Source organism: Apodemus sylvaticus, chromosome 11 (genome assembly GCF_947179515.1).
Source record: "Apodemus sylvaticus chromosome 11, mApoSyl1.1, whole genome shotgun sequence".
NCBI lineage: Eukaryota > Metazoa > Chordata > Mammalia > Rodentia > Muridae > Apodemus > Apodemus sylvaticus.
In genome coordinates this window covers 78,309,294-78,324,544 of record NC_067482.1, presented here as the reverse complement: position 1 = coordinate 78,324,544, position 15,251 = coordinate 78,309,294, and the positions used below count along the sequence as shown (strand labels likewise).

The 15,251-nt window shown below is 45.5% G+C and overlaps 2 protein-coding genes across 7 annotated transcripts in view; one reads left to right on the top strand and one right to left on the bottom strand.

Annotated features, from left to right (window-relative positions):
• Eif4enif1 (eukaryotic translation initiation factor 4E nuclear import factor 1) overlaps positions 1-1,095 on the bottom strand; it is a 47,202-nt gene extending 46,107 nt beyond the window's left edge. Inside the window, exons 1-2 of one of the 2 annotated variants that reach the window (XM_052198441.1) lie at positions 1,002-1,095; positions 241-364 (exon numbers count right to left, since the gene is read on the bottom strand). In XM_052198441.1, the coding sequence (XP_052054401.1) occupies positions 241-336 (96 nt within the window). In that variant the 5' untranslated portion in view covers positions 337-364; positions 1,002-1,095. Of the gene's footprint in view, positions 1-240; positions 365-602; positions 622-1,001 lie in introns of those variants that run through there. The other variant, XM_052198442.1, reaches the window with a different exon arrangement.
• Sfi1 (SFI1 centrin binding protein) overlaps positions 617-15,251 on the top strand; it is a 65,213-nt gene continuing 50,578 nt past the window's right edge. The window contains exons 1-3 of one of the 5 annotated variants that reach the window (XR_007980157.1): positions 617-707; positions 10,352-10,706; positions 11,735-11,828. The gene's annotated coding sequence lies outside the window, so the exon portion shown is untranslated. The remainder of the gene's footprint in view (positions 708-10,351; positions 10,707-11,734; positions 11,829-15,251) is intronic. The other 4 variants (XM_052198437.1, XM_052198436.1, XM_052198438.1 and 1 more) reach the window with 4 other exon arrangements.

Here is a 15,251-nt window from a genome sequence, read left to right as displayed (position 1 = left end):
CCAATCGTCCAACTGTTAAAGAACATCTGGGTACACACACTTATCTACAAATTTCATACAGGGTCTGAGACAATAGCTTTTCACCTAAAACCTACAGTTAAACCCAGTAGTCACACTTAAAAATGACCAAACCTGATGCTTTACAAGATTTAGTCCCGGATGAGTCAGAGCAAAACTACCACTTTAAATAATTCCAATGAAATAGCTACACTTTATTACTTCATCTGAAACAAAACTTACTTTTGTATAGCGATGGGGAGATTTGGAGGTGGGCAGTTTCTTCAAGTCAAGGAAAGCATCTCCATTTTCTGTTTCATCCACACTTCTCTTCTCCATGGCTTCTTGGTGTACAATGTTTTTGCACCTGGAAGACAAAGTTAAGCACAAAGCTGTCAAACAGAACAATAAATATTCTGAAGCCTTAGCTGCTTACGAAACTGGAACTTTGCAGGGAAAAAACCTCTAGTTTTGTTTAAAAAAAAAAAAAAAGCCCAAACTACGCTATGAACCAGAACTAAACTGGAAAGAGAACCACCTGAAGTATTCAGAGTATCCATAGCAAAGGAAAGCAGAAGTAGAAGAGGCCCAAATCAGGGTACAACCTTTAATTATCCTTAATACAAAGGGAAACCAAAATAGTCGCTGCCACCCACGAGAATCGACCGGGCGCCGGTGGTGGCGGTGAAGTTTCCCGGAGTAGAGTAGAGGTAGGACTGGTTGGGCTGCCGATCCGGGAAGTCGGGCTGCTGGAAAGTGCCTGTCACTTGTCAATGGATGGCACCAGCTGCCCCTCATTACCCCAGTGTAAGGGGCTGAGGAACCAGCCGGAGCGCACCTCTCTCAGCCGGCCACACCTGTGGCCATGTGAGGGGCGTCCGCGGCGAGGGAGGGCCAGTGCGGGCCTCCTCTGGGAAACTCCGGCTCCTTAAACGAACCCCCGGGCCCTCACCCAGGCCCCGGGCTAGAGGCTCCGCCGGAAGAAGGGCAGGAACGGTACTCACGGAGGGTGGCGGGCCGCAGGGAGCAGGAACCAAGTCCACAGGTCGGCCGCCTAGAGCCGGCGCAGGCCCGCCTGCTGCCCGCCGGCCGCCCGCGCGCCTCGCGCCTCTGCCGCCCCCTGCGCGCGCCCTGCCGCCCGCGCTCCCGGGGCAGCGCGCCGTCCTCGCACGCAGGCCGGGGTCCTGCGCTTGCCGTATCCTTGCTCGGAGCGCCCGCTGCCGGGCGGCCCCGAGCCTCGGCCGCCGAGTTCCCCCGCGCCCGCTCCAGGCCCGGCGTCGCTGTCCGCGGCCTGCGCTTGCGCCCCCCCCCCCACCCGCTCGGGCTGGCTCTCCTCAGCCGCCGTAACCACGGCCCGGCCCTCCGGCGCAGCTCTCCGCCCCCTCCCCCTAATAACCCCCCGTCGCGCACCGCGGGGACCCAGGCACCGCCCTCCCAGTGCGCAGGACCTGGGGTGTCCGCGGCGGTGCCTGGCGGAAAAGCCGCACTGGGCGGCGCTATCCGCCGCGCTAAGTTCTGCGTGGGCCAGATGGCGAGGGCACAATAACCAGAAGGGCACGGCGGCTACCGGAAGGTGATCGCGATTGGAGCTGTGGGAGCCGGCGCCCGGGCTCACAGGCGGCCGCTGTGGGCAACTCAAGGAAGGGCACCGCGTTCCCAAGCGTCATGAGGGGCGGAGCCAGCGGCGCGCTGTCCGGGACCCGCGCCACGCGGGCGCGAGCGTGGTGGTCTGGGTGGGTCTGTGTTGTCTAGTTGCTAGCAGTCACCGGGCTGGGCCACTCCTGGAACTTTTGCTGCAGGGGTCAGCTAGGAAGACATTGTGGCGATCTGTTTGTTTACTATTGGTGTGATCAAGGGTAAAGTTCTGAGCGGCCCGATTTTTCGCGCTTTTTTGTCTGCTAAAATTGTCCCTAAAGTTACTATGAAGAGCATTAGTCATAAGAGATGGTGCATTAATAAGCAAGTTTGTCAGTATTATTTGTGATCCCACTCCACGTGAAGGAAATTGACTAATTAAAGTATCTTTCAGTGGATAATCTGAATTTTGCCTTACCCTGCACGAGAAGGGAAGAGTTAAGTATCTAAGGGAAATGAGAAAGCCTGGTCGATATTGAGAGCTTGGCCTTTGCCCGAGTGCTGAAACTCAAGTTGATGGAGGACACAGATACGCATATAAGTGACTAATACAAGAACTGCCACTCTGGGAGGGTCACTTGTGAACAGGTCTGTAAGAGTATGCCGAGCTGTTCCTGTACGGTGGGACTGCCCAGAATCGATATTTCTTTGTCATGGAGGAAGGCAGTTTTGTTTTGCTTTGTTTTGTTTTCCTCTTAACGGCGAGGTTGGACATGATGGCCTAAACCCGTAATCTTAATTTTTTGGAGTTTGAGACAAGGAGTCGAAAGCCAGTGTGAGCAGTATGGCATTAATTTTACTTGGGAAACCACTTCCCTTTCTTTCTGTGAGTCTTGGCAACAAAAGTAAATTTTTTTCCGTTTGTAATGATTAATAAACTATCTTTTGTGACAGGTTTTCACTATATAACCCTGGCTGGCTTTCCCAAGTGCTGGGATTGCGGGATTGTGTGTGTCTCCAGAATGCAGACAACAGAGAAACATTTGCAATTAGGCTTGATTCTCCATTGTCATATAGGCTTTGTAGAATTAGGAAATTATTTATCTTTAGCTTAGTTTGGGAGATGAAAATAGCAGTACTGAAGATTAAATTTGGTAACAAGGGGGGGAGCCTTATGTAATATGTATAAAGTTTCTCGAAAAAAATTAATATTTCCTATGGAAAGACACATTGTAAAGAACCAACACTGGTTGCTTTTATTTTCTTAAAAGCCATGTTTTCTAGGCTGGAGGTATAGCTCAAAGATAAGAGTGCTTTCTTGATCCTTAGCACCACAGACAGAACAAAAACAACCGATTTTCTTTGGGATCTAGATGGAGAGAAATAGGACTAATCCTCTTGATATAGAGTACAGAAGGTACCCACTCCCAGGTGCTGAGTTAGAGACCCAGAGCCAGGATCCACCTAAGTCATACAGTTTTAGGAGTCAAGCCCAGCTAATCAGTGCTAACCAAGTACTCTTTTTTTTTTTTTTTAAAGATTTATTTATTTGGGTTGGAGAGATGGCTCAGCGGTTAAGAGCACTGACTGCTCTTCTGAAGGTCCTGAGTTCAAATCCCAGCAACCACATGGTGGCTCACAGCTATCTGTAATGAGATCTGACACCCTCTTCTTGGTGTGTCTGAAGACAGCTACAGTGTACTTACATATAACAATAAATAAATCTCTTTTAAAAAAAAGATTTATTTATTTCATGTATGTGAATACACTGTTGCTGTTTTCAGACACATCAAAAAATGCCCATTACAGATGGCTGGGAATTGAACTCAGGACCTCTGGAAGAACAGTCAGTGTTCTTAACCTCTTAACCATTGAACCATCTCTCCAGCCCCCAAGTACTCTTAAAAATTAAGCAAGCAGCCGGGCAGTGGTGGCACATGTCTTTAATCCCAGTGCTCGGGAGGCAGAGGCAGGTGGATTTCTGAGTTCAAGGCCAGATTGGTCTACAGAGTGAGTTGCAGGACAGCCAGGGCTACACAGAGAAACCCTGTCTCGGGGAAAAAAACAAACAAACAAACAAAAAAACCTGAGTTAGCTACTTTTCTAGCCCAGGAAATTATTTTCTTGAAGCTATCAAGGGTCACTTAGTGAAATCTGAGTCTGTCTTGTAGATAAATTAGAGGTGATATTAGAATAGACTGGGTTTGGACATAGCAACACCCAGCCTGGAATTGTCACATTCAGGACACAGGCATATTTGAACTCCAGGATAGCATAGTCTATATCATGAGTTCTAGGCCAGCCAGGGCTAGCTACATAGTGAGATCCTGTCTCAAAAAATGAAAGGCATGCATGTAGCACACTGCCTCCCTTCAGGTAAATCACTAATACACACAAAATAAATCTTAAAAAATTAAAAAGTAAACAAAAATAGGGACTGAAGATATGTGGTAGAGTACAAGCTTAATATGTTGAAGGTATTTAATCTGATCCCTAGCAACCACTAAAAAACAAAAACAAAGCAAGCCAAACCCCAAACCAGAGGATTAGGCCAGTATTTTGCTCCACAGATTTATAAATTGGGTAGGTAGTGACAGCTGATCTCATTCATTCATCACCTTAAGGCCAGGAACTAAGACCCCTTAAAGGGTCCCTTATGCACATGCTTGGAAATGGGAGGGTCTGTGCACCATGGCTATGGGGCTTTGGAACACACATGCCCTTTTTTTATTTAAAAATATGTGTATGTGTGTGTGTGTGTACATGACATGCCTGGTACCCTCAGAGGTCCGAAGGTAATTCATCTGAAACTGGAATTACAGTGGAGTCAACACATGGATGCTGGGAACTGTATGTGAGTTCTCTAGTACTCTGCATGAACATCTCAAACATACCTGAAGTCTTCATTATGTGTGTGCACCACATGTGTGCCTGGTGTCCTCAGAAGTTAGAGGAGGGTAGCAGATCAGCCTGGAACTGGAATTACAGATGGGTTTTGAGACACCATGTGGGTACTGGGAATTGAACGTGGGTCCTCTGGAAGAACAAGTGTTCTTAACTTCTGAACCATTTTTTTCACTGTGGCAGGATCTTTGATCACACTGTGAACCCTGAGATTGGGTTATTTACTGGGAAAAAAAGTTTTTAGTTGTGGTGTGACTCAGACATTTAATCCAAGAGCTGCTTGAATATCATAAATAGAATTAAATAAAATCAATCATAGGTCAAGAAGTGGAACAAGCAACTAGTTGACAGGAAGTGAACATAGAATTATTAAGGAAAAAAAAAAACAGAGTAAGAGGTAGGAAGCCAGAGAGACAGATGCACAGGAAGTGGAAGGGAGGACCATTGAATGTGAAGGAGTTTTTTCTTTGAGTTGGTATGAGAGAGGGGATTCCCGGTGGGAAGTATGCTGAGGAGGAAGGTCAGCGGGTACTCTCTGCCTCTCTAGCAGGCGGTTCACCCCAGCATCTAGCTCCCGAGGAGTCTTCATTGGTAAAACCAAACGATGGAGATTTTGTTAAAAATAACCAACACTTTACCTCCCTCTACATGGCCTATTTTTTGTTGTTGTTTGTTTTGTTTTGTTTTGTTTGTTTGTTTGTTTTTTTTTGGTTTATTCGAGACAGGGTTTCTCTGTATCCTGTAACTCACTCTGTAGACCAGGCTGGCCTCGAACTCAGAAATCCACCTGCCTCTATCTCCCTGAGTGCTGGGATTATAAGCATGTGCCAACACCACCCGGCTTACATGGCCTTTTAATATGGCCTGGGTTTCAGGTTTTAAGTATGAATGTCCAGATAGTCACTGTGTGGGTTCTTGTTTTTTGTTTTTCCCTTGCTGAGAATGGAACCCAAGACCTTGCATACACTAGGACGGGGCTCTATCAAAAGCCATACATGTCATTGCCTTTTTCTAACATGCTCTTGAAGTCAGTTTTACTTTTGCTATATCCCACATTCTGGGCTTTGTAAAAGACTCAAAAACTGCATTCTGTAAAAGAGGACAAGACTTTTCTATATGGGAGAAATATAAGCTTTTATATTAAAAGTTCCACATATGGGCTGGAGAGATGGCTCAGTGGTTAAGACCACCTGCTGCTCTTCCACAGGTCCCGAGTTCAAATCCCAGCAACCACATGGTGGTTCAGAGATGGTGGTAAAGAGATCTGACGCTCTCTTCTGCAGTGTCTGAAGACAGCTACACTGTACTTACATATAATAAATAAATCTTAAAAAAAAAAAAAAGTTCAGCTGGGCGGTGGTGGCGCACTCCTTTAATCCCAGCACTTGGGAGGCAGAGGCAGGTAGATTTCTGAGTTCGAGGCCAGCCTGGTCTACAGAGTGAGTTCCAGGACAGTCAGGGCTACACAGAGAAACCCTGTCTCGAAAAACACACACAAAATAAATAAATAAATAAATAAATAAGAAAGAAAGAAAAAGTTCTACATGTATGATAATAGTGCTTAAGAAACTTGCTGTCAGGGCTGGAGAGATGGCTCAGCAGTTAAGAGTACTGACTGCCCTTCTGAAGGTCCTGAGTTCAAATCCCAGCAACCACATGATGGCTCACAACCATCCGTAATGAGATCTATTCCCTCTTCTGGGGTGTCTGAAGACAACTACAGTGTACTTACATATAATAAATAAATCTTTAAAAAAAAGAAAAAGAAACTTGCTGGTAGGGATGATACCTAGAACTAAATTCCTGAGCCCTCTGGTCTATTCTAGTTTGGGCCTACTTTCTATTGGAGGCTTCTCTAATGGACTGTAGAACTGTGACCTCTCCTCTCTTCATTCTTTTTTAAAGAATTATTTTATGTATGAGTACATTGTAGCTGTGTTCAGACATACCAGGAGGTATCAGATCCTATTACAGATGGTTGTGAGCCACCTTGTTGCTGGGAATTGAACTCAGGACCTCTGAAAGAGCAGTCAGTACTCTTAACTGCTGAGCCAGCTTCCCAGCCCCAACTGCCCCCCTCTCTTCATTCTTAAAGGCTTTATTTTACCTTGTGAAAAAGAAGACAGTTGCTACTTAGGATTAAAGGCAAAACTTTACTAAGGAGGGGCACCTGTAAACTTTCACCTCTGTGGAAAACTAGGCACTTGCTAAGCCTTGCTTCATATCTTTCTCTCTTTCTTTCTTCCTTTCTTCCTTCCTTTCTTCCTTTCTTCCTTTCTTCCTTTCTTCCTTCCTTTCTTCCTTTCTCTTTCTTTCTTTCTTTCTTTCTTTCTTTCTTTCTTTCTTTCTTTCTTTCTTTCTTTCTTTCTTTCTTTCTTTCTTTCTTTTCTTTCTTTCTTTTTCTTGAGACAGGGTTTCTCTATTATGTTGCCCTGGTTGTGAACCAGGCTGGCCTTGAACTTAGAAAGATCCACCTGTCTCTTCCTCCTGAGTGCTGGGATTAAAGCTCTTTTCTTGATTTCATCTTTGAAACAGTGGTGCTGGAGGGTTGGTCACCACTGTGCAGCTCAATGCCTGTGCCCAGGAACTATACCCTGTACACACCCTCAAAGTGACTGGCCAGGAAACCAAAGTTCACGTGGCCTCACTGGACGGTATTGTCCCCGAAGGTCAAGACGTGTTTCTGGCAGGCTCAACACTAGAGGATGATGCCACCCTAGGTCAGTGTGGTGTAGAGCCCCTGACTACTCTGGAAGTAGCTGGCTGCATGGTAGGGAGTAAAGTTCCTGGTTCCCTGACTTGTGCTGGAAGAGTGGGAGATCATACTCCCAAGGTGGCCAAACAGGAGAAGAAGACAGGCCCGGCTAAGTGACAGGAGTGGTACCCCTGTTGCTCTGTCAACGTTGTGGCCACCTTTGGCAAGAAGAAGGGCCCCTATTGTGATCCTGGCACTCGTTTTTTTTTTTTTTTTTTTTTTTTTTTGGGATTTGCTTTTTTCAAGACAGGGTTTCTCTGTATAGTCCTGGCTGTCCTGGAACTCACTTTGTAGACCAGGCTGGCCTCGAACACAGAAATCTGCCTGCCTCTGCCTCCCAGAGTGCTGGGATTACAGGCGTGCGCCATCACCGCCTGGCTGATCCTGGCACTCTTATAAGCTACTTTGCCCAGAAAAAAAAATCTCCACTAGGTCCTTTGGTTTTATACAAAGGAAATACTTCATGAAGTACTAGATACAAAGAAGGCTATACTATTATTACTATATGTGGTTGTTTGAATGAAAGTTGCCCCCACAGGTTTATTCCCTGTTGTTGGAACTGGTTGGAAAGAACTAGGAGCTGTGGACTTGTTGGAGGAGGTCTGTCCCAGGGGCCAGGTTCTGACTGGCATCTTCTACAGTGTGCCCTCTCTGCCTCTCTGCAGATCAAGATGTGAGATCTTAGCTTCTGTTCCAGGGCTATGCCTGCCTGCTTCCTCGCTCCCCACATGGTGCCCTCCTATCCCTCTAGAGCTATGAACCCCAAATAAACCCTACCTTTCTAAGTTGCCTTGGCCATGGGGTTTTTAATCCAACGTGGCAGGAGTAAGAGTCCCAAGCAGCAACATGTTGAGTGCAGGACCAGGGAAGAGAAATAAGACAAAAGCAATAGCTGTGACCAGGAGGTCTTCCATAAGCCGATGACTTATCCTAAGCTAGTTTATTAAGAAGTACAGCATTAGGCTGGAGAGATGGCTCAGTGGTTAAGAGCACTGGCTGCTCTTCCAGAGGTCCTGAGTTCAATTCCCAGCAACCACATTGTGGCTCACAACCATCCCATGAGATCTCTAATGGGATCTGATGCCCTCTTCTGGTGTATGTGAAGACAGCTACAGTGTACAAAAATTAATAAATTAAAAAAAATAAGTACAGTCGGGCCTGCCTTTAATCCCAGCACTTGGGATGCAGAGACAGGTGGATTTCTGAGTTTGAGGTCAGCCTGGTCTATAGAGTGAGTTCCAGGACAGCCATGGCTACATAGAGAAACCCTGTCTCAAAAAACCAAAAATGTACAGCATCATATATAGTATTTCTGGGATTTGGGGTGAGGAACAGCTAAGGTTAGCAGAGAGCTAAGTTATACATGTTGGTAAAGAAAACACAGGATACCTCAGGCACAGTTGCCTAAGGATTGGGGGCTGGGAGACAGAGGGGAGAGTTGAGTCCCCAGAAACCACAATCTCGAATTCTATGAGGCAACAGACAGCCCTTGCAAGTCACTCAGGTTTGATTCCCAGCACCTATATAATTGATAGTCACCTATAGCTCCAGCTCAGGGAATCCAATGCCTTGGATTTCCAGGGCACCTGCACTCACTTGACCATTCCCCATCAGACACATGCACACATACACATAATTTCTTGTCCTGGACATGTCAAACTTATATAATTTATGTGAAGCTACTGGTAAGACTAGTTTATAGTAAATTAAAAAGGGATCTAGTATGCTAGGCAGTGGTGGCACATGCCTTGGGAGGCAGAGGCAGGTGGATTTCTGAGTTCGAGGCCAGCCTGGTCTTCAGAGTGAGTTCCAGGACAGCCAGGGCTATACAGAGAAACCTTGTCTCGAAAAACAAAAACAAACAATCAAAAAACAAAAAAAACCCAAAACAAACAAACAAAAAAACCCAAACAACAACAACAACAACAAAAACCCAAAAAGGGTTCTAGTATTTTGACTATGAAATTAATCTAATTATCTTAGCAATACTTGAAGCTGTAACTTAGGATAAGCATTATCCCCCAAAGGTTGGTTTTGTCAATATGTTTTATTTTGTATACTCTATAACTTTATTCTGTTGGCCTTTTTGAAACAAGATTTTCTTTTATTAGCATTGGCTAGCCTGGAATTCTCTATGTAGAGGAGGCTAGCCTAAAACTCATATTCACCTACTTCTGCCTCTCCAGTGTTGGGATTAAAGGTATGTGCTACCACACCTGACTCCATTGATTTTTTTTGTTTGTTTGTTTGTTTTTGTTTTTGGAGACAGGGTTTCTCTGTGTAGCCTTGGCTGTCCTGGAACTCACTTTGAGGGGCAGGCTGGCTTCGAACTCAACAGAGATTCACATGCCTCTGCAACCATTCCTTTCCCTCTCCATCCCCCCAACCCCTTTCTTTTTTTGAAGACAGTCTTTCCAAATTTCTGACAGTGATCTTAAAATTAGTGTTTCCCCGCCCCCCACCCCCTCAACCTCCTGAGTAGCTAAGGGAGTACAGACATGCACCGGCAGGCCAGATTTATTTTTATTACCTCTATTTTTTTGTGTGCATGGCCATGGCTTGTGGCTAGAGGTCAAAGGATGACTTTTGAGAGTGAATCCTTTTTTGCCATAGGAATCCTGGAGATTGAGCTCAGGTCCTATGGCTCAGGGACAGGTGCCTTTACCTGCTGACTGGATTTAAACACCATTTCCTTACCCATTCTGAGTCTCATTCTAGCTCAGGCAGTGCTGAAATTCACTCAATAGGCCAGGTTGTTTTTAACCTGCAGGGATTCCCCTGCCTTAGCCTCCCACAAATGACTGCCACCAATAACTTCTTTTAAATCTTTGAATTACAAAATCACCACTTGTAAAAAGGCAAAACCCGTATTTCTTGGGTTTAGTCTTTTTAAACATTTTGAGTATGAGTGCTTTGCTTGCACATAGGTCAAAAGAGAGCGCGACTTGGAGTCACAACCGTTTATGAGCCACCATGTGGGTATTTTGAGTCTGGATGCGTGAAATGCGTGAAAAGTGCCTTTAATTGCTGAGTCATATCTCTTGCCCTTTCGTTTTCGTCTTCAGACACCCACCCAACAGTTTCCACTGTTCTTAGTATTTATCTCATTTTTCCTGGAAGTTCTGTCTTTTAAAGATACGGCTATTTGGCCTGTTTGATGCGGAGATTACTGACGTGAGCCACCACGCAATGAAGACAGACACTTTTCCGTCCCACACTGGTCCCGTGCAGGAGTTGTAACTGGAGACCCGCTTCCAAGAAGCGCTGAAACTTCAAATCAAGAAAACGGCAGGAAGCCGAGCTCAGAGAGAAGCCTCTGTTTCCCGGAAGGCAGCGCGCACTGAACGCTACAGAGCGGCTTCCGGCGCGGGACGCGTTGCTGTGGAGACGGGGGCGGGGCCGCCGCCGGCGAAGAGCGGGAAACTCCTTTGCTACTACCTCCGTCTGGCGTCTGCCGAGGAGTCGCCTCCCTCAGGTACGAGACCGGGCCTAACGCCCCCAGCCTTTGACTGGCTCGTCCTCCTGCTTTGAAGCTGCCGGAGCGCGTGTGTCTAGGAGCTTTGTCCTGTGACGGCTTGGCTGGGGCTTCCGCTCTTCTGTAGAAGTGCAGACGATGCTGCCTACCCACAAGGCTCTAGTCCATGCGTGGGAGTGCGAGCAGTGCGTGCTTAAGGTCGCTCGCAGTCACGGTTGCGCTCCCGCTGTTTCTGCAGGGTCTATGCATCCTTCTGCCCCTGGTGGAGAGCTCCTCAGGGTGATTCTCCCGCCCGTGCTATGCTTACTAGTCTGCGCAAATCCATAATCGATTCAGGGGCGTGGCGGCGCGTAGGGCTTGTGTACACCGATCTCAAGTGACCAAGCAGAGAGCTGAACCCACGTTGCCTTTGTACCATGGAACCTCTTCTGGTGGAGTTCCTGAAGGTGTATTGATGTTTGAACGCCAGTGGCAGCTTTGCCACCTGTTAACCTTGGGCATCAACCTGGAAAGTGACAATAAGCGCCAGCTGATTGTTAAAATGGGTCGTTGATAAAAAGTGCTTCCGGAAAAATGTGTGGAACCTGTGCTGTAAATGTTATCTTAATTGTAGTCTGAGAGCCTTTCATTGCGTGGGTAGACTGCTGGTGTCCTGGAGGCTTCGGAACCCATTTCTACCACCTCTGTAACACAAGGTAGCTCACACTAGCCTCATAACCCAGGCTAACTCCCAATTCATGATTATTCTAAAACATTTTAAAAATTTTTATGTGTGTGACTTTTTTGCCTGCATGGGTGTCTGTGTACCCTGTGTGTACCAGTTTTCCTTAGAGGCCCAAATGGAGAGGTCAGAAGAGGCCATTGGATCCCCAGAACTGGAGTTACAGGAGATTGTGAGCCACCCTTGGGTCCTGGCAACTTAATCTGGGTACTTTGGAAAGCCGTCAGCTGTTTCGTTGTTCTCAACAGTTGAGCCATAACTTAAGCCCCCATACCCCCCTAACAAAATTTACTTTTATTATTTGTAGTTCTGTGTCTGTGGGGTACGTGTGAGTTTGTACAGGCGCCCTTGAGCCAAGAGAGTTGGATCTCTTACTGGGTCCCTTGGAACTGTCCTTACAGGTGAGTGTAACCCATCCATTCTCTGTGGTAGGAATCAAACTCAATTTCTCTGCTAGAATATCATGTAGTATAAACTGCTGAGGTGTTTCTCCAGCCCTGATCTCAGCTTTTCAAACTGTAGGTCACAATTCCATATGGGAAGAGTCTTGAAACATTTGTCAAGAGTAAAGAAAGGCTTCTAAACATGTGGCCAAAATGAATTAAAAAAAAATCAAATGTTATGAATCTGAGTTATTTGGGCAAGCACTCATCTGTGTTGTATCATGTAACCTTGTTTATGCTGGGTTTTGCTTCTGTCATGGATGTGAAGTCTCAGTGCAAGCAGTCACATAAGCACAGGGCAACACGCAAGGCCCGTTCATGATCAAGTTATGGACTGCAGTATTTTTTTACTTTTTTTTAAAAGTTGGAGCCTGGTTGGTGGTGGCGCACGCCTGTAATCCCAGCGCTCTGAGAGGTAGAGGCAGGCAGATTTCTGAGTTCAAGGCCAGCCTGGTCTACATAGTGAGCTCCAGGACAACCAGGCTATACAGCGAAACCCTGTCACGAAAAAACCAAATCCTGAAAAACCAAAAACCAACCAACCAAACAAACAAACAAAAAGTTGGAAACTGCCTCTCTATGTAGCTTCCTTTCTTTCTCTGTCTCTTTTTTTCTTTCTTTTTCTCTTTCATCAAAAGAAGGCAGATCTCTGTGTGTTTGAGGCCAGCCTGATAAACATAGTGAGTTTCAGGACAGTCAAAGCTACACAGAGAGATCCTACCTCAACAATCAAATCAAAGCAAAACATCAAGCACACATACAAAAGTGGAATCATAATATATGGACTATTTAAGTATGTACTTACTGTTACATTTACTGGTTTTTTTTTCCCCCAGGGTCTCACTGTGTAGCCCTGACTGTCCTGGAATCACAGGGTGGTCTGGAGTTCACAGAGACTTGCCTCCCTCTGCCTCTCAAGGGCTACTAACGAGGGTGTGTGTCACCATGCTAGGCCCTGAACGTTCTCATCCAAGCTTGTGTGCAGCCATGGTTTCAGTTTTCTTTGGTATATGACTAATAGTGGAATTTCTGGATCAGTTTATCCTTAATTATCATCCTCTTAGTAGGACCATCAGTGTGTGCAACTGAAAGCCAGTGTCTAACAATCTTGGTTTTTCTTGGGCTGTCTTTGTAACATTTTATATATTTTCCTGGATGGTGGCAGTGCAAATTTTTAATCCCACCACTTGGAAGGCAGAGGTAGGCAGATCTTGAATCCAAGGCCAGCCTGGTCTACACAGCGAGTTCCAAGACAGGCAAGGCTACACAAAGAAACCCTGTCTTGAAAAACCAAAATCAAAAAAGAAAAATAATAACTGCAACAACAAAAATTTATGTATATTTCAACTTAGAAGCTAATTCATGTCCTTGTTGAGAAGAAACCTATCTTTTAGCCTTTCAGTACTATTTTTGAGGGTGGGGTAGGGGTTGAGACAGGTTCAGCCTTGCATGGCTGTCTTAGAACTCAGTCTGTAGACCAGGCTGGCCCGGAACTAACAGATATCTTCCTGCCTCTGCCTCCCGGGTGCTGGGAGTAAAGGTGTGCACCACCACCGCCTTTCAGTACTTTTTAATTTCATCTGTGAGGTTCCAGACATTTGTTTGTTTTGGGGCAGGGTTTTGATACACAGACCTTGTTGGCCTCAAACTTGCAGTGATTTGGGGGTGGAGAGAAGGCTCAGGTTAAAAACACTTCTCTTTCTTGTAGGGGACCCAGATTCAGTTCCTAGCATCCACATGGTGCCCGTAACTCCAATTCAGGGAATCTGATACCCCCTTTGGCCTCCAAGGAAGCTAGGCACTCATGTGGTACTCATACATACCATAGGCAAAGCGCTCCTAGACATACCCAGAATACATACATCTTTTTTTTTTTAATTTTTAAAGATTTACTTCTTTATTTTATGAGTACACTGTTGCTGTCTTCAGACACACCAGAAGAAGGCATTGATTCTCATTATAGATGGTTGTGAGCCACCATGTGGTGGAATTGAACTCAGAATCTCTCAAAGAGCAATCAGTGCTCTTAACTGTTGAGCCATTTCTGCAGTCCCAGAATACGTAAATTTTAAAGAAAGAGAAAAGCTTGCAGGCAGAGATCCTCCTGTCTCTGGGATTATAGGTGTGTGGCACCATGCCCAGTTCAGGGCCGATGACTGACCCTAGAGTTCTTTTTTTTTTTTTTTAAAGATTTATTTATTTATTATATGTAAGTACACTGTAGCTATCTTCAGACACTCCAGAAGAAGGAGTCAGATCTTGTTACAGATTGTTGTGAGCCACCATGTGGTTGCTGAGACTTGAACTCAGGACCTTCAGAGGAGCAGTCAGTGCTCTTAACCACTGAGCCATCTCTCCAGCCCGACCCTAGAGTTCTTTTGGTGGTAGGAAAGCACAATTAAACCATCTCCAGCCTTAAATGCAGATTTAATATCAGTTAAAAACTTCACTTTCAAGGATGAGATCTTTCATGGTTAATTTGTTGTTTCATTGAATGGTGTGGCCTTAATTATGATGGTGACATGAATTTCTTAGAGTATCATTGTAAGTATATTGTTTATAAACCAGCTTATAAGTAACTTTAAGAATACAAATTAGAATGCTGGGCGTGGTGGCGCACGCCTGTAATCCCAGCACTTGGGAGGCAGAGGCAGGCGGATTTCTGAGTTCGAGGACCTGGTCTACAGAGTGAGTTCCAGGACTGCCAGCTCTATACAGAGAAACCCTGTCTTGAAAAACAAAACAAAACAAAACAAAAAAAAAATTCAAATTATAAAGAATAAAGTGTCTTGGCTACTTTTAAGTCATTGGACACAAGAGTTATCTGGAGTGAGAATCCCAATTGAAAATTTGCTCATATAAGACCCAGCTGTAGGGCATTTTCTTAGTGATTGATCAGGGAGGGCCTAACCTATTGTGGGTAGTGTCACCCTTGGCTGGTGGTCCTGGGTTCATAAGATGGCTGAGTAAGCCATAGAGAATAAGTCAGCACCCCTCCATGGCCTCTACATCAGTTCCTGCCTCTAGATTCCTACCCTGTTTGAGTTCCTGCCTTTACTTCCTTCAGTGATATTGTTGGCATTCAGGAATCGCCCCACAAACCATACGGACACCGATCTCAGTCAGACAGGGATAGTTTATTAGCATACACCTCTGGACTAGTCAGCCAGGGCCATGGTCCAGATTCGGGAACTGAAGCATGCTATTAAGTTAAGATTCTATAGGGTTTTAAATTCCAAAATCCATAAACATATGTGTCAAGGTATTTCACCAATCAGGATTTAGGGATAGCGGACTTCCTTAGGAACTTGATTTTGTAGTACATCTATCCTGCTCTCATTGGTTGGGTATTCAACTGTGGCAGGGGACTTACGTTGTCTA